This window comes from Zootoca vivipara, chromosome 9 (genome assembly GCF_965207765.1).
Source record: "Zootoca vivipara chromosome 9, rZooViv2.hap1.1, whole genome shotgun sequence".
In the NCBI taxonomy this organism is placed as follows: domain Eukaryota; kingdom Metazoa; phylum Chordata; class Lepidosauria; order Squamata; family Lacertidae; genus Zootoca; species Zootoca vivipara.
In genome coordinates, this window is record NC_142592.1 from 69,190,572 (window position 1) to 69,217,103 (window position 26,532).

General features: G+C 48.0%; 3 protein-coding genes across 3 annotated transcripts in view; 2 read left to right on the forward strand and 1 right to left on the reverse strand.

Annotated features, from left to right (window-relative positions):
• LOC132592710 (uncharacterized) overlaps nt 1–26,532 on the reverse strand; it is a 67,690-nt gene that overhangs the window by 29,711 nt on the left and 11,447 nt on the right. Inside the window, 3 exon segments of the mRNA XM_088676553.1 lie at nt 906–8,879; nt 8,881–8,955; nt 8,957–11,051. Coding sequence (XP_088532679.1) covers nt 8,753–8,879; nt 8,881–8,955; nt 8,957–11,051 — 2,297 coding nt within the window. The 3' untranslated portion in view covers nt 906–8,752.
• Nucleotides 5,076–7,011, forward strand: LOC148684692 (uncharacterized). The gene is made up of 2 exons (XM_088652550.1): nt 5,076–5,115; nt 5,941–7,011. Exons 1-2 carry the CDS (start codon nt 5,076–5,078, stop codon nt 6,822–6,824), a joined length of 924 nt encoding a protein of 307 aa, XP_088508676.1. The 3' UTR covers nt 6,825–7,011.
• On the forward strand, nt 7,011–8,742 carry LOC148684693 (uncharacterized). Its single transcript, XM_088652551.1, has 3 exons — nt 7,011–7,206; nt 7,526–8,052; nt 8,731–8,742. The coding sequence occupies exons 1-3, from the start codon at nt 7,011–7,013 to the stop codon at nt 8,740–8,742; spliced, it is 735 nt and encodes a 244-aa protein (XP_088508677.1).

Below are 26,532 nucleotides of genomic sequence, written 5' to 3' on the forward strand. Positions count from 1 at the left end.
TATATAGCCTCCAGCCACAGGCGCTGTCAATCATGAAAATGGGTCCTTTGCCTGGGAAGATTCATGCAGTCGCTGTCATGGGATGCTGATGGATTGTATCCGTGAACAGCACTCTCAATCCTTCATTTGCATGATGTGGACCTGAGTGAGAACTGCAGCCACGTTGCCCAGAACGAGTACTGTAGTTAACTTAATACATAACAGTTGGACTTGGAAGAACCTATGAGTCTGGGTAGGGAAGGGGCTTCTGGGGTGGGAAGAGGATGGAGCATGCATGAAGGAAGGGGTGGGGGGACTGGACCCCCCCCCTCTTTCCAGGGATCCCTCTCTTCTGGTTACCTTGACGGGGAGGCGGATTCCTGGGTGGGAGGGAGAAGCCAAGACGGTCGTCCCGGAGCTTCCCCTCGGTCTCCACGATGGAGACGTCTCCCTAAAATCTGGCCTTCCTATCTCTCTCCCCCCCCCCGCCAAATGTTTTCCTTCCCTGCCCCAGGGATGCTCCCCCCCACTTCCTCGACCTCCCCTCTCTTTCCCTGTGTCTCCCCTCCGCACCCCTTGTCTCTCCATCCGGAGCCCCCCCCCCCAAGACGAGTAGAGAAGGGACGAGGGGGGTCTCCATCCAGGCGTAGTTCGCGCCCGTAAACCCTTTCATGACCCGCCTTTCTCCATGCGGAGACCTCAGGGATCCCTGCGTGGGGAAAACGGGGCAAGGGGGGTCCTCGTGGGGACCCCCTGGGTGGGCGCCCCATGTCCCCCCCCTGCCAAGGCGCCTAAGGGACCAAGGAAAGCCGCCTTCGCAGCACCCGTGCAGGGATCGACACCATGCCGACGGGACCCACGAAAGGCGCTCTGGGGAGCTGCCGGGGGTCTCTGTTTCTTTTTCTCCCCCCCCCCCGCCCCTTTACCTCTTCGTCCTCGCTCCCGATTCTCTTTCCCACGGGGGGGGGCGTTTCCCCTGCCGCCCCTCCTCCCCTTTCCGAAAGCGCGCACCCCTAGAGCTACGGCGCAGAGGAGCAATCCGGTGTAGAAGCTCCACTTCCGGAGAAGCAGGCAGTTTGCGAGGGGGCTCTCCCCCCCATTCCCGGAACAGAAGCCAGATGGCGAGGAGGAGGAGCAACATATTGGGGAGGGGATTTGGGGTTGAGGGGGCGGAGGGAGGGAAGGATGTGCCGGGAGGAGTGGGGAGGAATTTAGTGGGGGGAGAGGAAGGTTTTTTCCCTCCCCTCTTCCTTTTGGGGATCAGGAGAACGAGGGAGGGGCTGATCCCAGCAATCCAACTGCAAAGTGCCCCCCCCCCACAATGGTTACGTTGCAAAATCCTTCCTTCCCCCACTCCACGCCATGACCTCAGAATGCTCCATCCATGTTTTAGGTCTTGGTGCTGTTAACACCAGGAATGGGGGGCAGAATTGTACCTCGCTGATGGTGCCGTGGGCACTGAAGGCTGACAACTCAAGCAGGAGGCATAATGGGGGGGGGCACACTCATAGGAGAAATGGACTCCATTACAAGGCATGGTGAATAATTTTGGCAAATTCAAACGCAAATACGGTGGAGGGATGAACCCCAAATGACTGAGAACTCCCTGCAAACAGCCCCCCTCCCCCCGGGCTCGTAGGACCTGGACCTAACCAACCAGATCTTTCGAAGTGTGACAAAACACCCTGGATGTTGGGAGCAGTTTCCATACGCCGACTCCTGGGTAGCGGTCCTGAGAGAGAGCCCTACGTGGCTACAGAAGTTCAAAGGACAGTATTGTACCTCGTTGATGGTGCCGTGGGCACTGAAGGAGGCAGAAGTAATCAAAGCCCAAAAGAAAGAGCACTTTTCCAGAGGAGACGTGAAAAAGAAAGAACCAGCCTGGCCCCCAACCGCTCCCATATCAGCCTTTTATTGGCCAGACCTAGAGTTTGGATTTTGGATTTGATATCCCGCTTCATCACTACCCTAAGGAGTCTCAAAGCGGCTAACATTCTCCTTTCCCTTCCTCTCCCACAACAAACACTCTGTGAGGTGAGTGAGGCTGAGAGACTTCAGAGAAGTGTGACTAGCCCAAGGTCACCCAGCAGCTGCATGTGGAGTGGAGACTCGAACCTGATTCCCCAGATTACGAGTCTAGTCTACCGCTCTTAAGCACTACACCACACTACACCACACTGGCTAGACCTAGAGCTAGGAGTTTTGATAGCCTTTGGGCAGGGCCGGAGTGTCCACAAAGGCGAGCTAGGCAACCACCTAGAGCTCTGTCATGGAGGGGGCGCTGCCAGCCTGCCCCCTGCCCTCCACTCGCCGCCCGCCGCTTTCCCTCCTGTTTCCCTTGCTGCTGAGGCGCTTCCCTGCAATGCCCTGCAGGGGGCGCAGGGCCGCGATGCATGACGGGGAGGCGTGGGAATTCGAGCGTGCGCGCGCCCAGCGCATCAGCGATGGCACTGTCCGGCCGGCCGAGCGCCCTGAGCCCAGCGGGGGCAAGGCTTCAGCGCTCTCCAGCCAGCCAGCCGGCCACCGCCAGCGCGCCTCAGAGCCTCTGCGCCGATTCGAGGGGCTACTTCGCTGCAGCTGCTCACACAAGCCAGAGGCGCAAAGCGAAGCGCGTGCCTTCCTTCCCCTCAGTAGCGCCCACATGCCCTCATGCATAAAACATGGTGTGGGAGGAGGGGGAGGCGGCGGCGGGCGCCCAGCAGAGCCACTTGCCCCGCGTCGCCGGGCTTCCCCAGAGCCGCTGCCGTTGCTGCTGCTGGTGGCCACACACCCCACCGGCCAGAGAGGAAACGAGGTGTTCTTGCTTCCTGCTGGGCATGCGTCATTTCGAGCTGCAGCCTCTCGTGGCCATGGAACTCCCTCCGCGCTTGAACTGTCGCTGCCTTCTGAGGAACCGGCCTTGGAGGCGCAGGACCAAGCGCAGGCCTTTCAGGAGTAAGTGCGCCGGCGAGGCGGGCGCTTTGGGTTTGGCCCCTAAGAAAGAGTGTGTGCCCAATTTCTCCTTTCATTTCTGCTGCCTTCCCTCCCTCCCTCTGCCTCCCTCTCTACCAGAGACCTGTAAACCACTGTTATCTTCTTAAGTGGGTTTGCTCCAAGAAAGATCACATTTATTTATTTAAAAATAGCTACTACATCTTAGATTTTGCTTAAGATTTCTGTACAGTACTGGAAAGCCACTGGCGTGAATGAACATTTCCAATGCCCTATAGTTTTTGAGTTATAGCTTGGTTGGTAGCGCAAGAGACTCTTAATCCCAGGGTCATGGGTTCAAGTCCCATGTGGGGTGAAATATTTGATGATCCTTGTGGTCCCTTCAGACTATTCTGTGATGAAAATTAGAGAAATGTCATATACATGCATAATGCACTTTTTAAAGCAATTTTTTTTAAAAGCAATGTGGGGTAAAGTTGCTTGTGACTGGGCCCCTTCTCGGGTTAGGGGCCCTGAAACTTCAACTTCATTAGTTTCATAGCAGATGCGTCCTGATCAACCCCCATTATTGACTGCCTTTTTGTCTGCACAATGGAATTTAATTCCATTAGCTAACTTGATGAAGTGGCTCAGCTTCTTTATAGCATGATCATTAAGCAAGCGGTCTGTGAGCACCTAGAAAGGAACGCTGTGATCACTAAAAGTCAGCATGGGTTTCTGAAAAATAAGTCATGTCAGACTAATCTGATCTCATTTTTTGACAGAATTACAAGCCTGGTAGATGAAGGGAACGCTGTGGATGTAGCCTATCTTGATTTCAGCAAGGCCTTTGACAAGGTGCGCCATGATATTCTTGTAAAGAAGCTGGTAAAATGCAGGCTAGACAATGCTACCATTCAGTGGATTTGTAACTGGCTGACTGACTGAACCCAAAGGGTGCTCATCAGTGGCTCCTCCTCATCCTGGAGAGTACTGACTAGTGGGGTGCCACAGGGTTCTGTCTTGGGCCCAGTCTTATTCAACATCTTTATCAATGACTTGGATGACGGGCTTGAGGGCATCCTGAGCAAGTTTGCAGATGATACCAAATTGGAAGGGGTGGCTAATAGCCCAGAGGACAGAATCACACTTCAAAACAACCTTAACAGATTAGACAACTGGGCCAAAACAAACAAGATGAATTTTAACAAGGAGAAATGTAAAGTACTACACTTGGGCAAAAAAATATATATGAAAGGCACAAGTACAGGATGGGTGACACCTGGCTTGAGAGCAGTACATGTGAAAAGGATCTAGGAGTCCTGGTAGACCACAAACTTGACATGAGTCAACAGTGTGATGCAGCAGCTAAAAAAGCCTATGCAATTCTGGGCTGCATCAATAGGAGTATAGCGTCTAGATCAAGGGAAGTAATAGTACCACAGTTCTGGGCACCACAGTTCAAGAAGGATACTGACAAGCTGGAACGTGTCCAGAAGAGGGCAACCAAAATGGTCAAAGGCCTGGAAACGATGCCTTATGAGGAACGGCTTAGGGAGCTGGGTATGTTTAGCCTGGAGAAGAGAAGGTTAAGGGGTGATATGATAGCCATGTTCAAATATATAAAAGGATGTCATATAGAGGAGGGTGAAACAGGTCCCACAGTCAAACTTTTGACAGAACGGGGTTCTGCATCAGTCTCACTTTTATCAGTGGGTACCCGCAATACACAGGTGGCCTGTGCTGGTCCAATGCAGATCACTGCTGATACAAATGGATAAATATGTATGTGCAGCCAGCTATCCTCCTCTTAGGGCTGCTGAGAGAACTGTTGATTGGCCACCGGGGGGGGGGGGCGGGGGCGCCAAAAGGTGATCTCGCCTAGGGCACAAAAAAACCCAAGCACCGGCCCTACCTTTGGGGGGGGCATACAACACCCGGTATCCAAGCCTTCTTCCCTGGTCGGTTCCCCAGCTGGTGCCTCCCCCCCCCTCTCTCCCTGCCAGTCCATGACAGCAGAGCAGCAGCAGCAGCAGCAGCAGCAGCAGCAGCAATAAAATCAGTACAACAACAATATGCACTGTGGTCCTCTAGCAGGAAGAATAAAAACCTCTGGGACAATGGGAAAGTACTATCATCCCCAAACCCCAGAATAAGCAGCAGCTCTGGGGTGCCCCATGGGGTACATGAGTGAAGATGGACCCCCCCCCCCAGGAGACTTCCCTGGTACCTGCAGCCCCTCCTTCTCCCTCTTGCAATTAGACTTAGGGGCGGGGAATCTCCCATTAAATTACAGAATTTTAAGTTTTCTTCAGAATGCGTAGGAGGCAGGGATAAGTTCTAGTGAAGAAGCAGTGTTTGGAGATCATGTGGTGGGGGGAGGGGGACAGAGTTTGGTGGAAAAACCAGTCACACACACACACACACACACACACACACACACACACCATCTTGCATGCTTGAGTACAGCAACTCCAGGGCATAAACTAAGTATCAGCGGGGAAGGGGCCACATGCAGAGCAATTCCCATGCAGAGGTCAAAACAACAACAACAACAACAACAACAACAACAACAACAACAACAACAACAACAACACACACAGGCAGCAGGACTTCTTCAGTAATAGTTTACTGAGGGTTCAATGCATTCAGTTCTCAGTGGGTCCCCAGTGAGGCACAAAATTTAGCTCCTGAGAGCAAATCCAGTTTCAGCAGTAAAAAAATACACCCACAGTATATCTAAGTCAGGCACACAAACCGGCAGAAGGGAGCAAGGGAGGAAAGAGGCTGGAACGACACAGGGCAATGGAGGTGTGTGTTTCGCTTCCTGTCGTCTGGGAGGGAAGTCAGCAACTGGGCATCTGCAGGGGCTTCACTTATCGCGATGTGGTCTAGAAACTGGTATTCGATGAGATATTAATATATCGCCCAGCCCTAATCCTCACTCCCCACCAGCAATTCAGATTTCCCCTCTCTATCAAAAGGTATCTTACATCTAAAATTATACTCACTATTGTGAGACATTGCCTTCAATTTTTCATTACTGTTCAGTTTTACATATAAACACGACCTTGCAAGGGGCCGCTCGGGACTTCGTGGAAAGCATGGCCTCCATGGGGCTGTCCCTGAATAAGTCTGGCCCAACCCATAGCCGTGGACATGCCATGGACCTGGTGTTTACCTCTATGGATGTTGGTGATCTGACACTAAGTAAAAGCGAAACCAATGAAGTGCCATGGTCAGATCACTACCTGGTGCAACTGGACTTCTCCGCGACCCTTCCCCTCTGCAGGGAGGTGGGACCTATTTGGATGGTCTTCCCCCACCACTTAATGGATCCAAATGGTTTCCAGAGAGTGGTAGGGGATGTTTTATCCCATGTTGATGGCCTCTCAGCCGACTCCCTGGTGGCCCGCTGGAATGTAGAGTTAACCAGGGCCATTGACTGTTTGGCTCCGAAGCGCCCTCTCCGATTGCATGGAGCCCGGACAGCCCCGTGGTTTTCCCCGGAGCTGAGGGCGATGAAACAGTCGCTGAGACGGCTAGAGCGCCGGTGGCGGAAAACTCATTCTGAATCCGACCGAACACGGGCTAGAGCTCAACTTCGAGCCTACCAAGTGGCAATAGCGACGGCGAAGAGGACCTTCTTCACCGTTTCTATCGCATCTGCAGAAAACAGCAGCCGGAGACTCTTCCAGATGGTTCGCAATCTATCTGAACCACCTTCTTCATCGGGGCCTGATAGGGACCCCAATATCTCCTGCAATGCTTTTGCAAAGTTTTTTGCAGATAAAATCGCTCAGATTCGGAGGGAGGTAGACTCCACCATGGGAGCAGGGCCGGGGCGGGAGAGTGCTAGAGTCCTGTCTAGTCATGTTTCATGGGATCAATTTCAATCTGTTACCTCCAAGGATGTGGACAGGCTGTTTGGATGAGTGAAACCAACCACCTGTCTCCTTGACCCTTGCCCATCCTGGCTAATAAAAGCTAGCCGGGAAGGGCTGGGCGATGGGCTCCGCATGGTGGTAAATGCTTCCCTCTATGAGGGAACCTTCCCAGCCCCGCTGAAAGAGGCGGTCATTAAACCGCTTATTAAAAAACCATCGTTAGATGCGGCTAATATGGCCAACTATCGCCCAGTCTCAAATCTTCCATTCTTGGGCAAGGTGATTGAGCGAGTGGTTGCTGAACAACTCCAGGCACGCCTGGAAGAAGCGGACCATTTGGATCCCTTCCAGTCAGGATTCAGGCCTCATCATGGGACTGAAACAGCCTTGGTCGCACTGGTTGATGATCTCCGGTGGGCTAGAGACAAAGGTGAGAGCTGTTTCCTAGTCCTGCTGGATCTCTCAGCGGCTTTTGACACCATCAACCATAACATCCTTCTGGACCGTCAAGACGGGTTGGGAGCTGGGGGCACTGTTATACAGTGGTTCCGCTCCTTCCTCCTGGGCCATGTTCAGAAAGTGGTGGGGGGGATGAGTGCTCAGCACTTGTGGGGTTCCTCAGGGCTCTGTCCTCTCCCCCAAGCTTTTTAACATCTATATGCAGCCGCTGGGAGAGATCATGAGGGGGTTTGGACTGGGTGTTCATCAGTATGCGGATGATACCCAGCTCTACCTCTCTTTCAAATCAGAACCAGTGAAGGCAGTGAAGGTCCTGTGTGAGTGCCTGGAGGCGGTTGGAGGATGGATGGTGGCTAACAGATTGAGGTTGAATCCTGACAAGACAGAAGTTCTGTTCGTGGGGGACAGGAGGCGGGTGGGTGTGGAGGATTCCCTGGTTCTGAACGGGGTAACTGTGCCCCTGAAAGACCAGGTGCGCAGCCTGGGAGTCATTTTGGACTCACAGCTGTCCATGGAGGCGCAGGTCAATTCTGTGTCCAGGGCAGCTGTCTATCAGCTCCATCTGGTACGCAGGCTGAGTCCCTACCTGCCTGTAGACTGTCTAGCAAGAGTGGTGAATGCTCTAGTTATCTCCCGCTTGGACTACTGCAATGCGCTCTACGTGGGGCTACCCTTGAAGGTGATTCGGAAACTACAACTAATCCAGAATGCGGCAGCTAGACTGGTTACTGGGAGCGGCCGCCGAGACCACATAACACCGGTCTTGAAAGATCTACATTGGCTCCCAGTACGTTTCCGAGCACAATTCAAAGTGTTGGTGCTTACCTTTAAAGCCCTAAATGGCCTTGGTCCAGTATACCTGAAGGAGCGTCTCCACCTCCATCATTCTGCCCGGACACCGAGGTCCAGCACCGAGGGCCTTCTGGCGGTTCCCCCGTTGCGAGATGCCAAGTTGCAGGGAACTAGGCAGAGGGCCTTCTCGGTGGTGGCACCTGCCCTGTGGAACGCCCTCCCAACAGATGTCAAAGAGGAAAACAACTACCAGACTTTTAGAAGACAGCCCTGTTCAGGGAGGCTTTTAATGTTTAATAGATTATTGTGTTTTAATTTTCTGTTGGAAGCCGCCCAGAGTGGCTGGGGAAACCCAGCCAGATGGGCGGGGTATAAATAAATTATTATTATTATTATTATTATTATTATTATTATTATTATTATTATTATTATTATAACTTCACATACACATCATGCTTTTAAGACTGATTTCCTGCTGAGTTCATTGCTGTGAAGAAAAGAATGGACTCTGAGAGGAACACGTCCCATACATCTAAATGGGTTCTCCCCTGTGAGAGTCCCAAGATGTTTCTTAAACACTCCATTATAACAAAAGCACTTTCTGCAAATCTTTCCATTTAAACTGCTTCTCCTCTTGAGTTGTTGATGGGTTTGTACGGTTAAACTATTAAAGTTCTTCCTGCTCATGAGTCTGTTGATACAGGACTTCCACTAGGACTGACCCTCTATCTACTTTCCTGATATTTATATGGTTTGTCTCTTGTGTAAGTTTCTTGACTTAAATCAAGCGCTCCCCTCTGACTGAAGTTCCTTCCACATGCCATACATTTATATGGTTTCTTCCCTGTGTGTCTGCTGATGTCTTCTAAGATTTCCAATGTGACTAAAACTCTTCCCACACTCCATACATTTATATGGTTTCTCTCCTGTGAGTCTGTAGATGTATATTGAGTTGTCCACTGTGACTGAAACTCTTTCCACACTCCATACATTTATAAGGTTTCTCTCCTGTGTGAGTCCGTTGATGTTTTTTAAGGTTTCCATTATCACTAAAACTCTTTCCACACTCCATGCATTTAAATGGTTTCTCCCCTGTGTGAATCTGTAGATGTATATTGAGTTGTCTACTCATACTGAAGTTCTTTCCACACTCCATGCATTTATATGGTTTCTCTCCTGTGTGAGTCCGTTGATGTGTATTGAGGTGTCCACTGTAACTGAAACTCTTTCCACACTCCATACATTTATAGGGTTTCTCTCCTGTGTGAGTCCGTTGATGTTTTCTAAGGTTTCCATTATCACTAAAACTCTTTCCACACTCCATACATTTATAGGGTTTTTCACCCGTGTGAGTCCGTTGATGGCTTCTAAGTGTAGCATTTAAACTGAAGCTCTTTCCACACTCCATGCATTTAAATGGTTTCTCCCCTGTGTGAATCTGTTGGTGTATATTGAGTTGTCTACTGTGACTGAAACTCTTTCCACACTCCATACATTTATATGGTTTCTCCCCTGTGTGAGTCCGTTGGTGTCTTCTAAGGGACGCATTTAAATTGAAGCTCTTTCCACACTCCATGCATTTAAATGGTTTCTCCCCTGTGTGAATCTGTAGATGTATATTGAGTTGTCCACTGTGACTGAAACTCTTTCCACACTCCATACATTTATATGGTTTCTCCCCTGTGTGAGTCCGTTGGTGTCTTCTAAGGGACGCATTTAAATTGAAGCTCTTTTCACACTCCATGCATTTAAATGGTTTCTCCCCTGTGTGAATCTGTAGATGTATATTGAGTTGTCCACTGTGACTGAAACTCTTTCCAAACTCCATACATTTATATGGTTTCTCTCCTGTGTGAATCCGTTGATGTTTTTTAAGGTTTCCATTATCACTAAAACTCTTTCCACACTCCATACATTTATATGGTTTCTCTCCTGTGTGAGTCCGTTGGTGTCTTCTAAGGGACGCATTGAAACTGAAGCTCTTTCCACACTCCATGCATTTAAATGGTTTCTCCCCTGTGTGAGTCTGTTGATGTATATTGAGTTGTCCCCTCTTACTGAAGTTCTTTCCACACTCCATACATTTATATGGTTTTTCACCCGTGTGAGTCTGTTGGTGGCTTCTAAGGTTTGCATTTAAACTGAAGCTCCTTCCACACTCCATGCATTTAAATGGTTTCTCCCCTGTGTGAATCTGTAGGTGTATATTGAGTTGTCCACTCTGACAGAAGCTCTTTCCACACTCCATGCACTTAAATGGTTTCTCTCCTGTGTGAGTCCATTGATGTGTTTTAAGTCTTGCATTGAAACGGAAGCTTTTTCCACACTCCATGCATTCATATGGTTTTTCACCCGTGTGAGTCCGTTGATGGCTTCTAAGGTTTGCATTTAAACTGAAGCTCTTTCCACACTCCATGCATTTAAATGGTTTCTCCCCTGTGTGAACCCATTGGTGTCTTCTAAGCGTTCCATTCTCACTAAAGCACTTTCCGCACTTGATACATTTAAAAGGTTTCTCTCCTGTGTGAACCCGTTGGTGTCTTCTAAGGTTTCCACTATAACTATAGTGCTGTCCGCACTCCATACATTCATATGGTTTCTCTCCTGTGTGAGTCCGTTGATGTTGTCTAAGGCTTCCACTATTACTAAAGCTCTTTCCACACTCCATACATTTACATGGTTTCTCTCCTGTGTGAGTTCGCTGGTGTAATTTAAGGTTTCCACTCTGACTGTAGCTTTTTTCGCACTCCATGCATTTAAAAGGCCTCTCCCCTGTGTGAACCCATTGGTGTCTTCTAAGCTTTCCATTCTCACTAAAGCACTTTCCGCACCTGATACATTTAAATGGTTTCTCCCCTGTGTGAACCCGTTGGTGTCTTCTAAGGTTTCCATTATCACTAAAGTGCTTTCCGCACTCCATACACTCATATGCTTTCTCTCCTGTGTGAGTCTGTTTATGTTGTCTAAGGCTTCCACTATTACTAAAGCTCTTTCCACACTCCATACATTAATATAGTTTTTCACCTGTGTGAGTCCGCTGATGTATATTGATGTTTCCCCTCTTTCCAGACTCCTTGCATTGGAATCTTTTCTTGCCCATGTGAGTCCTCTGATGTGTTCTAAGTGTTCCACTATCAGTTAAACTCTTTCCACTTTCCATACCTTTAAATGGTTTCTTCGCTCTTTGAGATAGTTGATGTGAGCTATGTGTGCTCATTCAGTGAGGCATATTCCACATTTCACACATTATAATGGTTTTTTCTAGTGAAATGAAAGTTGCTCCCTCTCCCGAAATTCTGACTTCTCTTCTCCATCACTTTCCTCAGAATGGGCTGAGAAGAAGTCCTGTTTGGGTTTCAAGGAAGAGAACAAAGAAAAAAAGAACGCATCAAGCGCCATTAGCACCCTCTCTTATTGCGATGTCTCCTACATTCTCCACCCATGTTCCCAGATTGTAGTAAATGAAGATGGAATGTCATCAAATGATACTAATGCATCAGCAACCTTTCATAGTCCTCAATCATCGTTAATAAAGCAGCATGATCTTGGAATACAGCCTTTTCAAATCTATTCTTTCCTCACAGGAAAGGCAGCTGCTCTCTGTCCATCAACAGGTCCTCTCTTTCTCCACTTCATCATTCCTTTGAACATTTCCCATCCTCTGCATCATAATCCTCCATCCACCCCGTTTCCACCTCTAGATCTTCATGAATCCCCTGCACAGTCCCATTGGCCTCAGGAGGTCCATGTGGACCATTCTGTGAGACCCAGGTCTACGTCTTTTCCAGGGACTGTGGTCTACATGCCTCACATTGCATGGAAAGGCCAGGAGAAGCGGAAGGAAAGCAGCTGGCACATGGGAATCCCAGATGGAAACACCCACTCCCATTGTTCTTTATAATGATGAAGTGCTGACCTCGTGCCCCTCTTCTGACCTCGTGCCCCTCTTCTGACGCAGGACTATCCTAATCTGGCACTGTAAAAGCTTGATATTAAAGGCAAATGGATAACTGTACTTAAGGGAAACTTCAACCTTGAATATGTAGTATTGATTCATTAATGGCCAGAAGTTGTGTTATTTCTGGGGACATGAATTTATTCCTGATCCATCTTAAATATCATAATTATAGGATGTCTTGGGGTGTTAGGGGAGCAGAACTCCCTTTGGTGGCCGACATGTTTTGGGGGGTCCCCCCCCTGCACTCAGCGCTCACCTGTGGCTTCCATAAGCTGCCAGCATGCAACAGGGGCTGTGATCCAAGCAACGGCTTCAACCGGCCGGCTAAACCAGGGGAGGATAGCTGATGGGTCTCAAATCCTTGGTGGGTTGGGGAATTCTGCTGCAGGTGAAGGCAGGCCCTGGTGGATGGAGAGGATGAGAACAATAGTGAATCCCTCAGTCAAGAAGGCAGATTCTGCCCATGTTGCAGAGGAAAGTGAAGGGAAGATGGGGCTCGTCAACCGGGGAAGGGTGCCCACCCAGAAGGAAAACCCTGATTCTAAACCTTTGCTGCCTCGTGGGTTCTCCTCAGGAGAAGAAAAGGCTCTGGAGGAGAACCTCTCTAAGACCTTTGGATGGTGTCCTGCACACCTCCGTCCAGCAACTCCTGCAGCCAAGCTGGTGCCAAACGTACTGCTCTGTTTTCCTTGGGACCATATCAACCAGGCTGAGAAGGGGGTCTTGTTCTCTAGGCAGCCCAGGACCCCCAACCACACTGCCCAGGCTTCCATTGCTGCTAACACAGCAGTTTCAGGTGGAGCGATGAACTCAGACCTGTTTATCCAAGTCTCTCCTATGTGGAATATATAAAACATAACTCCTTTTTATATCACATGTCACTGAAAAGGTATGCAGAATATTTGTCCTTTGAAGAAGTATCAAGTGCCCCCTTCAAAGCTCATGAAAGTATTATGCCTCAGGGTGGATAAAAATCAATGATTTTTTAAAAAAAATAAAAAAATGAATTTTTTTTTATTTAAATCGGATTTTTTAAAATAAAATGCTTTTTGAGGAAAATATATTACCATCCAAAGGTTATTCCATCATGAAATAAAGATTAGTTTTTTAATTATGTAGAATAAGGTTGTATATGTTTAATTTTTTTGGTAAATAAATTCCATTAATCACAGCTTGGTTTACTTTTGCAGTTCTCAAAACTGAATTTGACTCAGCAGAAATCACATGCCTCTTCTTCACAGCAAAAATGTTAGCAAGAAGTTCAGTGAATAGAATAGAAACAATATTTTTCTGGTTGTTTGGAGTGGACAGCATTTACGTTTTCCATGTGTAGGCTGGGCTGACAGTCTAAAGTTTCTTTAAAAATATATTTTTTGTTTTTGTTTAGCCAAATTAGTTAACAAACATGGATGTTTGTTTAAGCAAATAACATATGCTGTGATGTTCTTGTTTCAGTGGAATAAATCTATTTAAATTGTTATTATTAAGGTAATGATTATTTTTCTCCTTCCTACCGTGTTTCTCCGAAAATAAGCCATACCCCAAAAATAAGCCATATTGATAGGCAGTTTAACCTTGTAGGTTAAACTGTACCATACTTAATAATTTCCCCTGAAAATAAGCCACCGTGTTTTGTTTTGTTTTGTTTTGTTTTTGAGGAAAAATAAATATATGACGGTGTCTTATTTTTGGAGAAACACGGTAAGTACAGCAGAAAAGTTGTCCAAATATGAATGATTAACCTATTAAACTCGGGATAAAAAAACTCATATGAAAAGTTGTTATTCTAAAAATCTTCATCTACTTGCATATTAAAGTTATACCAGCAAGAATTAGTCTTTATGTAGAAAACTATGATTTAAATCAAGCCTTACTGGCTAGTGATTTAAATCGTGATTTAAATCAGTTTGATTTAAATCAAATCCACCCTGTTATGCCTGGAGCTTTTGGGGGTGCAGGACCAGGAAAGCTCCTGCCACCATTATCTTCCTCCCCCCTCAGGCTTTTTTACATCTATATGAAGCCACTGGGAGAGATCATCAGGGCATTTGAGCTGGGCGTTCACCAGTATGTGGATGATACCCAGCTCTACCTCTCTTTTTAAATTGGAACCAGTGAAGGCGGTGAATGCCCTGTTTGACTGTCTGCAGGTGGTTGGAGGGTGGGTGGTGGCTATCAGATCGAGGACAAATCCTGACAAGACAGAAGTACTATTTGTGGGGGACAGGAGGCGGGCAGGTGTGGAGGACTCCCTGGTCCTGAATGGGGTAACTGTGCCCCTGAAGGACCAGGTGCGCAGCCTGGGATTCATTCTGGACTCACAGCTGTCCATGGAGGCGCAGGTCAATTCCGTGTCCAGGGCAGCTGTCTATCAGCTCCATCTGGTAGGCAGGCTGAGACCCTACCTGCCCGCAGACTGTCTCGCCAGAGTGGTGCATGCTCTAGTTATCTTGCTTGGACTACTGCAATGCGCTCTATCTGGGGCTACCTTTGAAGGTGACCTTGAAACTGCACTAATCCAGAATACGGCAGCTAGACTGGTGACTGGGAGCGGCCGCCAGGACCACATAACACTGGTCTTGAAAGACCTGCATTGGCTCCCAGTACGTTTCTGAGCACAATTCAAAGTGTTGGTGCTGACCTTTAAAGCCCTAAATGGCCTTGGTCCAGTATACCTGAAGGAGCGTCTCCACCTCCATCGCTCTGCCTGGACACTGAGGTCCAGCACTGAGGGCCTTCTGGCAGTTCCCTCGTTGCGAGAAGCCAAGTTACAGGGAACCAGGCAGAGGGCCTTCTCGGTAGTGGCACCCACCCTGTGGAACGCCGTCCCGCCAGATGTCAAAAAGAAAAGAAACTACAAGACTTTTAGAGGATATCTGAAGGCAGCCCTGTTTAGGGAAGCTTTTAATCTTTAAGAAATTAGTGTATTTTAATATTTCTGTTCGAAGCCGCCCAGGGTGGCTGGGAAAAACCAGCCAGATGGGCGGGGCATAAATAATTTATTATTATTATTATTATTAGAAGGCTGAAGACACAGCTCTCAAAACAACCAGCTCTTTATTCTAGCTCTGAGTCCAGACTGAACAGTAGTTTAGCCAACTGGCTTATATAGTATTCTGTAACTTGCAACAGTAACAAAACTTCCCCTAGCTACCGCTACCCAATCCGTGAACAGCACTCTCAATTCTTCATTTGCATGTTGTGGACCTGAAGGAGAACTGCAGCCACCTTGCCCAGAAAGAGTACTGCAGTTAACTTAATACATAACAGTTGGACTTGGAAGAACCAATGAGTCTGGGCAGGGAAGGGAACGGGCTTCTGGGGTGGGAAGAGGATGGAGCATGCAGGAAGGAAGGGGTGGGGGGGCTGGACCCCCCCTTTCCAGGGATCCCTCTCTTCTGGTTACCTTGACGGGGTGGCGGATTCCTGGGTGGGAGGGAGAAGCCTAGACGGTCGTTCCGGAGCTTCCCCGCGGGCTCCACGATGGAGACCTCTCCCTTAGCCTGGAGAAGAGAAGGTTAAGGGGTGATATGATAACCATGTTCAAATATATAAAAGGATGTCATATAAAGGAGGGAGAAAGGTTGTTTTCTGCTGCTCCAGAGAAGCGGACACGGAGCAACGGATTCAAACTACAAGAAAGAAAATTCCACCTAAACATTAGGAAGAACTTCCTGACAGTAAGAGCTGTTCGGCAGTGGAATTTGCTGCCAAGGAGTGTGGTGGAGTCTCCTTCTTTGGAGGTCTTTAAGCAGAGGCTTGACAGGCATATGTCAAGAATGCTTTGATGGTGTTTCCTGCTTGGCAGGGGGTTGGACTGGATGGCCCTTGTGGTCTCTTCCAACTCTATGATTCTATAAAAACTGGTCTTCCGATCTCTCTCTCCTCTTCCCCCCCCCCCCGCCAATGCTGCCCTTCCCTGCCCCAGGGATGCTCCCCGCCCCACTTCCTCGACCCCCTCCCTCTTTCCCTGTGTCTCCCCTCCGCGCCCCTTGTCTCTCCATCCGGAGCCCCCCCCAAGACGAGTAGAGAAGGGACGAGGGGGGGGGTCTCTATCCAGGCGTCCCCCGCGCCCGTTAACCCTTTCATGGCCCGCCTTTCTCCGCGCGGAACCCACACCATCCCAGACATGCCTGCATGGGGGAAACGGGGCAAGGGGGGGCTGGCGGGGGTCTCTGGGTCCTTTTCTGCCTCCCCCCCCCCCCCGCGGCCCCTTTACCTCTTTGTCCTCGTTCCCGATTCTCTTCCCCACGGGGGGGGGGGTTTCCCTGCCGCCCCTCCTCCCCTTTCGGAAAGCGCGCGCCCCTAGAGCTACGGCGCAGAGCAGCAATCCGGCGTAGAAGCTCCACTTCCGGGAGAAGCAGGCAGTTTGGGAGGGGGCTCTCCCCGCCCCATTCCCGGAACAGAAGCCGGATGGCGAGGAGGAGGAGCAACATGTTGGGGAGGGGATTTGGGGTTGTGGGGGCGGGGTGAGGGAAGGATATGCCGGGAGGGGAGGAGAGAAATTTAGGGGGGGGGAGGACGGTTTAGAGTGGGGGAGGGAGCTGCAAATTGGGTTCCCCAATCCCCCCCACAATGTTTACAGTACGTTGCAAAAAGCAAAATCCTCCCCTCCCCCACCCCACGCCACGATATTAGATCCGTCCATGTTTTAGGTATTGGTGCAGAAGCTTGGACTCTGTCTCTGCGACTCCTGTGTTACGGGGAAAATGGGGCTTTGGCTTTTGCACACACACACACACACACACACACACACACACGACGCGCACACGCACGAGACACCCAGGTAAATTCATCCCTTGTGTCTCCCTTCAGAGGTAACACAATGAGGCCAGTAAGAAAGCGATGCAGCTGTTGATCTGTTTGCGCGCAGAGCCCCCGCCCCCCATGCAAGGAGTGAAGCAGCCCAGAACTAAAGCGCGTTGCAATTTGTACACCCTCAGATAGTAGCCCCCTCCCCGTCACAGAGAGAACACCCCAAAAACACCCCCGGTTACGTCACCAAATGAGTTGTGCATGGAAATCAGATCACACTCAGAGTTCATGTTTTGGCAACATTACAAGTCTCTCAACCGGGATGCCTGACGATTCCTGCTCACTCCCTTTTGGATTTCTTGACTCCGGAATCCATCATCGCAGATCAGTTTCATTCAGGCGTAGAGATCTGCTCCTTGGATCTGCTCTGCATCCATGATGTCACACCCGTTTCAGGGAGGGGAGGCTCAGGAAGAATCTTCTGCTACCGGGGCCGGATTTAGGTTTGATCATAGAATCATAGAGTTGGAAGAGACCACAAGGGCCATCCAGTCCAACCCCCTGCCAAGCAGGAAACACCATCAAAGCATTCCTAGCAGGTGGCTGTCAAGCCTCCGCTTAAAGACCTCCAAAAAGGAGACTCCACCACAAACCTTGGTAGCAAATCCCACTGCCGAACAGCTCTGTCAGGAAGTTCTTCCTAATGTTTAGGTGGAATCTTCTTTCTTGTAGTTTGAATCCATTGCTCCGTGTCCGCTTCTCTGGAGCAGCAGAAAACAACCTTTCTCCCTCCTCCATATGACATCCTTTCATAAATTTGAACATGGCTATCATATCACCCCTTAACCTTCTCTTCTCCAGGCTAAACATACCCAGCTCCCTAAGCCGTTCCTCATGAGGCATCGTTTCCAGGCCTTTGACCATTTTGGTTGCCCTCCTCTGGACACGTTCCAGCTTGTCAGTATCCTTCTTGAACTGTGGTGCCCAGAACTGGACACAGTACTCCAGGTGAGGTCTGACCAGAGCGGAATTTGTTGTTGTTTAGTCGTTTAGTCGTGTCCGACTCTTCGTGACCCCATGGACCATAGCACGCCAGGCACTCCTGTCTTGCACTGCCTCCCGTAGTTTGGTCAAACTCATGTTCGTAGCTTCGAGAACACTGTCCAACCATCTTGTCCTCTGTCGTCCCCTTCTCCTAGTGCCCTCAATCTTTCCCAACATCAGGGTCTTTTCCAAGGATTCTTCTCTTCTCATGAGGTGGCCAAAGTATTGGAGCCTCAGCTTCACGATCTGTCCTTCCAGGGAGCACTCAGGGCTGATTTCCTTAAGAATTGATAGGTTTGATCTTCTAGCAGTCCATGGGACTCTCAAGAGTCTCCTCCAGCACCATAATTCAAAAGCATCAATTCTTCGGCGATCAGCCTTCTTTATGGTCCAGCTCTCACTTCCATACATCACTACTGGGAAAACCATAGCTTTAACTATACGGACCTTTGTCGGCAAGGTGATGTCTCTGCTTTTTAAGATGCTGTCTAGGTTTGTCATTGCTTTTCTCCCAAGAAGCAGGCGTCTTTTAATTTCGTGACTGCTGTCACCATCTGCAGTGATCAAGGAGCCCAAGAAAGTAAAATCTCTCACTGCCTCCATTTCTTCCCCTTCTATTTGCCAGGAGGTGATGGGACCAGTGGCCATGATCTTGGTTTTTTTGATGTTGAGCTTCAGACCATATTTTGCGCTCTCCTCTTTCACCCTCATTAAAAGGTTCTTTAATTCCTCCTCACTTTCTGCCATCAAGGTTGTGTCATCTGCATATCTGAGGTTGTTGATATTTCTTCCGGCAATCTTAATTCCTGCTTGGGATTCATCTAGTCCAGCCTTTCGCATGATGAATTCTGCATATAAGTTAAATAAGCAGGGAGACAATATACAACCTTGTCGTACTCCTTTCCCAATTTTGAACCAATCAGTTGTTCCATATCCAGTTCTAACTGTAGCTTCTTGTCCCACATAGAGATTTCTCAGGAGACAGATGAGGTGATCAGGCACTCCCATTTCTTTAAGAACTTGCCATAGTTTGCTGTGGTCGACACAGTCAAAGGCTTTTGCATAGTCAATGAAGCAGAAGTAGACGTTTTTCTGGAATACAGTTGTACTATTACTTCCCTTGATCTAGATGCTATATTCCTATTGATGAGGCCCTAATGGGGTAATGGGCCCTTTATATGTCCAGCTGTCAACAACAAATTGTCGCAGTTTTTTGTGTTGAATGTATGCTTTATGGTAATTGATGGACCTAATAGGTATCTCAAGGCATTTGCACATAACAAAATACATATTTTATCAAAGTAATTGTTGAACTGAAATACAATTAAGAAGTATATTAATAGTTAAATAATTATTAAGCTCTAACTTAAAATCATTTTTTAATTCATAACAAACTTAATAATGCAAACACGTTGGCATTTGGCAATAACAAAAGTTCCTTTAGAAATGCAACTTAGAAAGACTCAATCTAGTCTCTAGAAACTTGCTATAACATGAAATAATAATACAGTAGGTGTAAATATATGATGCAAACTACTAATAATTATAAATAGCTTTATTAATAAGAAATTAAGTGCTATAACCTGTACAATGCAATTGTAGTTAATACAATGCATTTTTAATATAATATCAATATCACCCATAGTAGTGATATTGTTCAATGGGGCAGCAGACCTTTGTACCCTGTTACACTTCCTAAGTGTAAAAGACAGTATTTCTAGTAATATGCCACATTCATAAATAATACCAATACTATACACACATGTACATCAGAAAATTATTTAACAGGACTAATTATATTAATGCATCTACCCAATACTCATTCAACTGTATGTTGTTGTTGTTGTTGTTGTTTAGTCGTTTAGTCGTGTCCAACTCTTCGTGACCCCATAGACCAGAGCACGCCAGGCACTCCTGTCTTCCACTTCCCGCAGTTTGGTCAAACTCATGTTCATAGCTTCGAGAACACTGTCCAACCATCTCGTCCTCTGTCGTCCCCTTCTCCTAGTGCCCTCAATCTTTTGCAACATCAGGGTCTTTTCCAGGGAGTCTTCTCTTCTTATGAGGTGGCCAAAGTATTGGAGCCTCAGCTTCAGGACCTGTCCTTCCAGTGAGCACTCAGGGCTGATTTCCTTCAGAATGGATAGGTTTGATCTTCCTGCAGTCCATGGGACTCTCAAGAGTCTCCTCCAGCACCATAATTCAAAAGCATCAATTCTTCGGCGATCAGCCTTCTTTATGGTCCAGCTCTCACTTCCATACATCACTACTGTATAATTTTCATTTTTTTATCCTCTTCAGCTGAGAAAAGGATCTTTCTCCATGACAATTTGCAATCATCAGACAAAGGAACATTCTCAGAATTGCTTCTACATTAGGGAATGCTGATTGTACAGATCCTGATGTGTCAGATTATCATGTTCATGGCTTTGACTGTGTCTAACATATTGATGAAAATGCTTGAGTTCTCCATACCCCGCCCATCTGGCTGGGTTTTCCCAGCCACTCTGGGCGGCTTCCAACAGAAAAATAAAATACAGTAATCTATTACACATTAAAAGCCTCCCTAAACAGGGCTGCCTTCAGATGTCTTCTAAAAATCTGGTACCTGTTTTTCTCTTTGACATCTGATGGGAGGACGTTCCACAGGGCGGGCGCCACCACCGAGAAGGCCCTCTGCCTGGTTCCTTGCAACTTGGCTTCTTGCAATGAGGGAACCGCCAGAAGGCCCTCGGTGCTGGACCTCAGTGTCCGGGCAGAACAATGGAGGTGGAGACGCTCCTTCACTAAGCACTGCACAACACTGTCTCCTTAGCCATGGTTTCCTGTAGCCCAAAGATGGGTCCCACAGATGTTATTCCGATCAGGCCAAACAGGAGACCGAGACACATACAAACCCATTTAAAGTACTGAAAGTGGTTCAGGTGAATGACTTCCATTCTTCTCTTTCCATGGTTCATTTTGCATGCCATACACCCTTGCATATTTTACATGAACTAAACCATTCACTAATCCATTCTTACACCATCAAAACCTATTTACACTGTTGAATTTATCTTAATGCTACCAGCGTTTTTAAATGAACACATTTTCACTCATATATCCAGTAAACATTTTCCAGTCTACTTTAAATGTACATTCTTCTTCTTCTTCTTCTCTTATTCTATACTAGCTGACCCGGCCACGCGTTGCTGTGGTTCTTTCCTGTGATCCCCCCCCCCCGTCCCGATCCATGGTGTATCCTGCCCCTCCTCCCTCTGTTGTCCCTGGGAAGTGGTGTTGGCCTCATCCCTGGGTATCCTACCGAAACACAGGGATGAGCCAGGGTGGAGGGAGGAGGGACAGGATACGTCATGGATCAGGACAGGGTGGGGTGGGGATCACAGGAAAGAACCACAGCAATGCGTAGCCGGGTCAGCTAGTATAACAATAAAACCAGTGATTGAGATTTTCAGGAGATGCCATCACTAATGTCTGCAAACCTTGAGTTCCCCCAAAGTCTGTGCTGATCCCTCCCTCGTGTGGATGGTGTCATTTAGGCTACACAATCGGGGCCATTCAGCACCGGACATTGAAAAGGGAATGAAAGCCATGCTCTGGCTCTGATATCATTCTCTGCAGTTCCATCACACCTCATAGAACAGGGGTCCCCAAACTAAGGCCCAGCGACCTGCCATACCCTTTCCTCTGTTGTCCCTGGGGAGTGTTGCCCCCCCATGTATCTCCATACCTTGGCCCCCACCCTTGGAGAAGGAACTGTTAGCTTCTGGGTTTTATTTCCCAGCATGCACTTCTGTCTGAGCCTTCTGTTGTCCCTGGGGAGTGTTGGCCACTTCCCCCGGTATCTTCCTACATTGGCCCCCACCCTTGGAGAAGGAAATGTCAGTTTCTGGGTTCCATTTCCCAGTATTTACTTTTGTCTGAGCCCTCTGTTGTCCCCTCCCCCTGTATCTCCATACATTGGCCCCTGCGCACGCATCGTGAACATTTCTATATATTTAGATTAAGGATGGGGGGTGGTGATGTGCCCTGGGACGCAGAGAACTACTTTAAAAATCCCGACGGGGGGGGGGGGTCAAATAGCAAAGCCCCATAGCCCCGTAGCAACAGACAGGCCCAGACAGAAGGAGGGGGGGTCATATGGGCCACTTGGCACGGGCCTCCGAATCTAAAGGGGGCCTCGGTCAGCATATTCACAATCAGTAAAATGAAAAAAGTAACAAAAGGGTTAAAAACAGGGCCACATTATCTACCTGGCCCGGGCCCTGTAAGGGCCTGGCAACAGAAGGCGGGTTCTGAAGCACCCAAGTTGTTCAGTTCCATAAAAACCCAGGAAGTGGCAAGGGGAAGGTAGGGGATTGTAAATGGGGTGGGGGGGGGGTGGCCACTGCAAATATCTGGGGAGAGAAAGTGCATGGTTGTTTTTGTTTTTTTTAAAAAGACACAGAGGCTTACAATCAGTTATTTCTCCTAAAATAAGACATACCCATAAAATAAGCCATAGCAGGATTTCTAAGCATTTGCGCAATATAAGCCATACCCCGAAAATAAGTCATAGTGATAGGCGCAGTTCTGGAGGGCCCCAAGGAAGAGGCAAGGCTGGACGCGTAATAAAAAATAAGACATCCCCTGAAAATAAGCCAATGTGGGGGTTTTTTAAAAAGGAAAAATAAATATAAGACAGTGTCTTATTTTCAGAGAAACACGGTAAAGCCTAGGTTAAAAGGGGCATGACTGCCCTTACTTAAAATGGCCGCCAGAGCCTCGCATGTGACACAACGCCCACTAAATTATAAAGCGAAAACCCCTCGCTGTGCCCCCAAGTGTGTGCTAGGAGAAATGATGAACGACTGCCTAATGTTGCCAGGCGTTTATTAATGCAGCCGCTGGGAGAGGCTTTGGGCTTGGGGTGGAATGGCTGTTTTGGTGGCTGTTGGACAGTTGCTCCCCCCAACCTACGTCAGCCCATGACCTATTTGGGCTCCTCCTCCCCCCACCTCCCACCCAGGGCTCCATTTGGGATAGTATTTAAAGGGCTGTAGAGCTGAGGCCTAGTCTGTAAAATGGAGCCAAGGCCTCCTATTTTACAGGATCTTTTGGCGGAGGCGGGGTTTGTGGGTGTGGCACGTTGTTGTGGCTAATCCCTGTGACTGCCCCCACGTGTCCCGATCCATGATCTATTCTGTTTGTTCCCCCCTCCCTCCATGACTGGCGTATCTCATGACGTTTTGAAGGATGATTTGGTGGGGGATTTTGGGGGGGGTAATGGTGCTAAATTGTAAAGTAAAAACCCCTTGCGGTGCCCCCCAAGTGCGTTGCTGTGGGTTATTTACCCCCCCCCCCGGGCCTAGTGGAGGCCTAGCAGCCTGGCAGGGCCTAGGGGTCTGATAATGGCCGACTTGGTGGATTCAGTTGCTTGGTTGATGATGTCATTTGATTTGTGGGTGTGGCTTAGATTTCACAGGAAGGGAGGGGGTGTACTGTGGGAGGAATTCCACTTGAGGGCGCTGTTTGACTTGGTGGAAAATCAGGTCTACACCTGCACAGGTGTGTGATTTGAGGGTTTTTTGTCCCCAACAACCCTCGGGGAGTGGCCTGGATCGTTGTGTCAAAATTTCAGGACGATCGGTCAACCGGTTACGGAGAAGATAGGGGCCGACAATTTCAAGATTTTTACATTTTTATATATACAGTCGTACCTCGGTTTACGAACCGCTCGGGTTGCGAACAGTTTGGGTTACGAACTCCGCCACCCCGGAAGTGTCTTCGGCGCGCTCGCGCACCCGTGCATGCACAGAAGCGGCGTGTGCGCTTTGCGCACGCGCATAAGCGGCGCTCGGTTGCCGACCTTTTCGGGTTGCGAACTGCGATCCGGAACGGATCGTGTTCGTAACCCGAGGCACTACTGTATAGATGAATGGTAAAGAGAAAGTAGATAGAGAACAGCTTTTCTGGCTCTTTCCTAAAACTAGAACGCCTGGTATACAACGAAACCAAATGTTGGAATTTAGGTGGGAATGTTTTAAAAGTTCTTGCAACCCTGCTTCACCTGCTCAAACCTGTTGCGCAATAAACCTTGCTATTTTGCTCCGGTTGGTGGCTGGATTCCTTCCTTTATTCCGACCGTGGGCTCTTGGCTGAGCAGCTGGGTGGCTGAGCAGCCACGCACCGAGAATTTTCTATAACCGGCTGTATTTTACTTGGATGTCTCTTTTGTGTGTGTGTGTGTGTGCGCGCGCGCGCGCAAAAGCCAAAGCCCCATTTTCCCCATAACACAGGAGTCACAGAATCCAAGCCTCTGCACCAGGGGTCAGCAACCTTTTTCAGCAGGGGGGCTGGTCCTCTGTCCCTCAGACCTTGGGGGGGGGGCTGACTATATTGGGGGGGGGATGAACGAATTCCTATGCCCCACAAATAACCCAGAGATGCATTTTTAATAAAAGGACACATTCTACTCATGTAAAAACACACTGATTCCCGGACCGTCCGCGGGCCGGATTGAGAAGGTGATTGGGCCACATCCGGCCCCCAGGCCTAAGGTTGCCTACCCCCACTCTGGGAAGAGGGTAAAACGCGGATCTACATGGATCCTCATGGACCCTCCACTTTTTAAAAAACAACTCCAACAAATCCAGTGTCAAATCACATCTGGAAGACACGACTACAGACTGGACTATAAAAAAACGTGGATCCAAAACTTTGCTGCCCTGCAGCGCCACAAAAACTTGGTTCCAAGGCACGGGTCCTCATGAATTCATATGATTTTTATATAGAAACAAAATAAAACCACCATGATACTCTAGACCACATCTTAGTCTGTAGGCACCACCAAAAAAAATCACGCATCCACTGTTTTGTGGGGCCGCAATGGTGCAAAAACGTGGTTTTGAAGCACAGATCCTCATGGAACTGCACGCTTTTTGCATTGGGACACCCATAACTCATCTTCAAATCACATATCATGCCCAGGGGTACAGCCTGCACCACAAAAATCAAGGATCCACAGCTTCCTGGGGACACCGTGGCCCAAAAACGTGGTTTTGAAGCACAGATCCTCACGGATCTTCCACCTTTTTGCATGGGGCCACCCCTAACTCACCCTCAAATCACATATCATGCCTAGGGGCACAGCCTGCACCACAAAAATCAAGGATCCACAGCTTCCTGGCGACACCGTGGCCCAAAAACCTGTTTTTTTTCATAATATATTTATTGGAGATTTTACAATATAGAAAATATATAAAGAATAGTAAAAAAAGATAAAAACCAAAAGAAATAAAAAGAAAAATAAACAGAACCAAATAACAAAATCTTATTAATATCATATCATCGACTTCCCTGTCCCTCCCTTCCCGAATCTATTTTATATCTCATTATGCAGCTTTCACAATGCTTACAAAATAGTTCAGCAATTACAATTATTATTCTTCACTCAGTCGTATATCTTACTCAATATTAGACATCAACTTAACTAATTATTTCCTTTAGCCTTTAATTACTCCCCAAAAATATATATCATTTCCCCCAAATCCTCCATCTTCTTATATATTTACAAATCCTCTTAAATCTTCCCCTCCCTCCCCTGGGTAACAATTCCCTCAACTCCACCACCAGATCCTTAATCCTTTCCATTTCTCAGACCTCATAAACCATCCATTAATTAACATTTCATAAAAGTTTTTCACCCCACACCCTCCCTTAACCACTCCATCCCATACCATTCACCCCTTTCTCCCCTTTTGTTGTTTCAAATGTTCAGCCAGTCTCCATCCAACATCTTCATTTTCCTTGTCCCCTGTTGTTACGAGGCTTCTGTCTGGATTGTGTCCCCCTTCTCTCACTTGTTTGTTGTTGTTGTTTAGTCGTTTAGTCGTGTCCGACTCTTCGTGACCCCATGGACCAGAGCACGCCAGGCACTCCTGTCTTGCACTGCTTCCCGCAGTTTGGTCAAACTCACGTTCGTAGCTTCGAGAACACTGTCCAACCATCTCGTCCTCTGTCGTCCCCTTCTCCTAGTGCCCTCAATCTTTCCCAACATCCGGGTCTTTTCCAAGGATTCTTCTCTTCTCATGAGGTGGCCAAAGTATTGGAGCCTCAGCTTCACGATCTGTCCTTCCAGTGAGCACTCAGGGCTGATTTCCTTCAGAATGGATAGGTTTGATCTTCTAGCAGTCCATGGGACTCTCTGTCCCATGTAGAGATTTCTCAGGAGACAGATGAGATGATCAGGCACACCTATTTCTTTAAGAACTTGCCATAGTTTGCTGTTGTCGACACAGTCAAAGGCTTTTGCATAGTCAATGACCTTCTCTCACTAGAGAGGCACAAAACCAGTCCCAATCATCTTCTTCTGCCACAACTTGATTATCTCTAAGTGGGGCCTGGTCTCCCTCTCCCACTGGCAGATCAGGACCCCAAGTTTCATCTTGATCTGGAGATTCTTGAATCAAATAAAAGTCTTTCGCAGCCTCTCTCACAGGTTGCTTTTCAATCAGTTGATCCTTCTTTTCTTCTTCTTGTGGATTTTCCTTATTATCCTCTTCTTCCTCCTGCTCTTGTATTTGTAGATTTTCCATTAGTGGCTGTGGATTTCTATTACAGTTGCACAATTCTTTAGTCATTTCTTGGGTTAGATCCAAAATCTGTTGTACACTGTTCTCATCTAGCTGCATGTCAGATGTTTTGTCTGGCTGCATCCTTTGTCTTCTCATATTACAACAGAAGGCATGTAATATGGTGCCAGGGGTG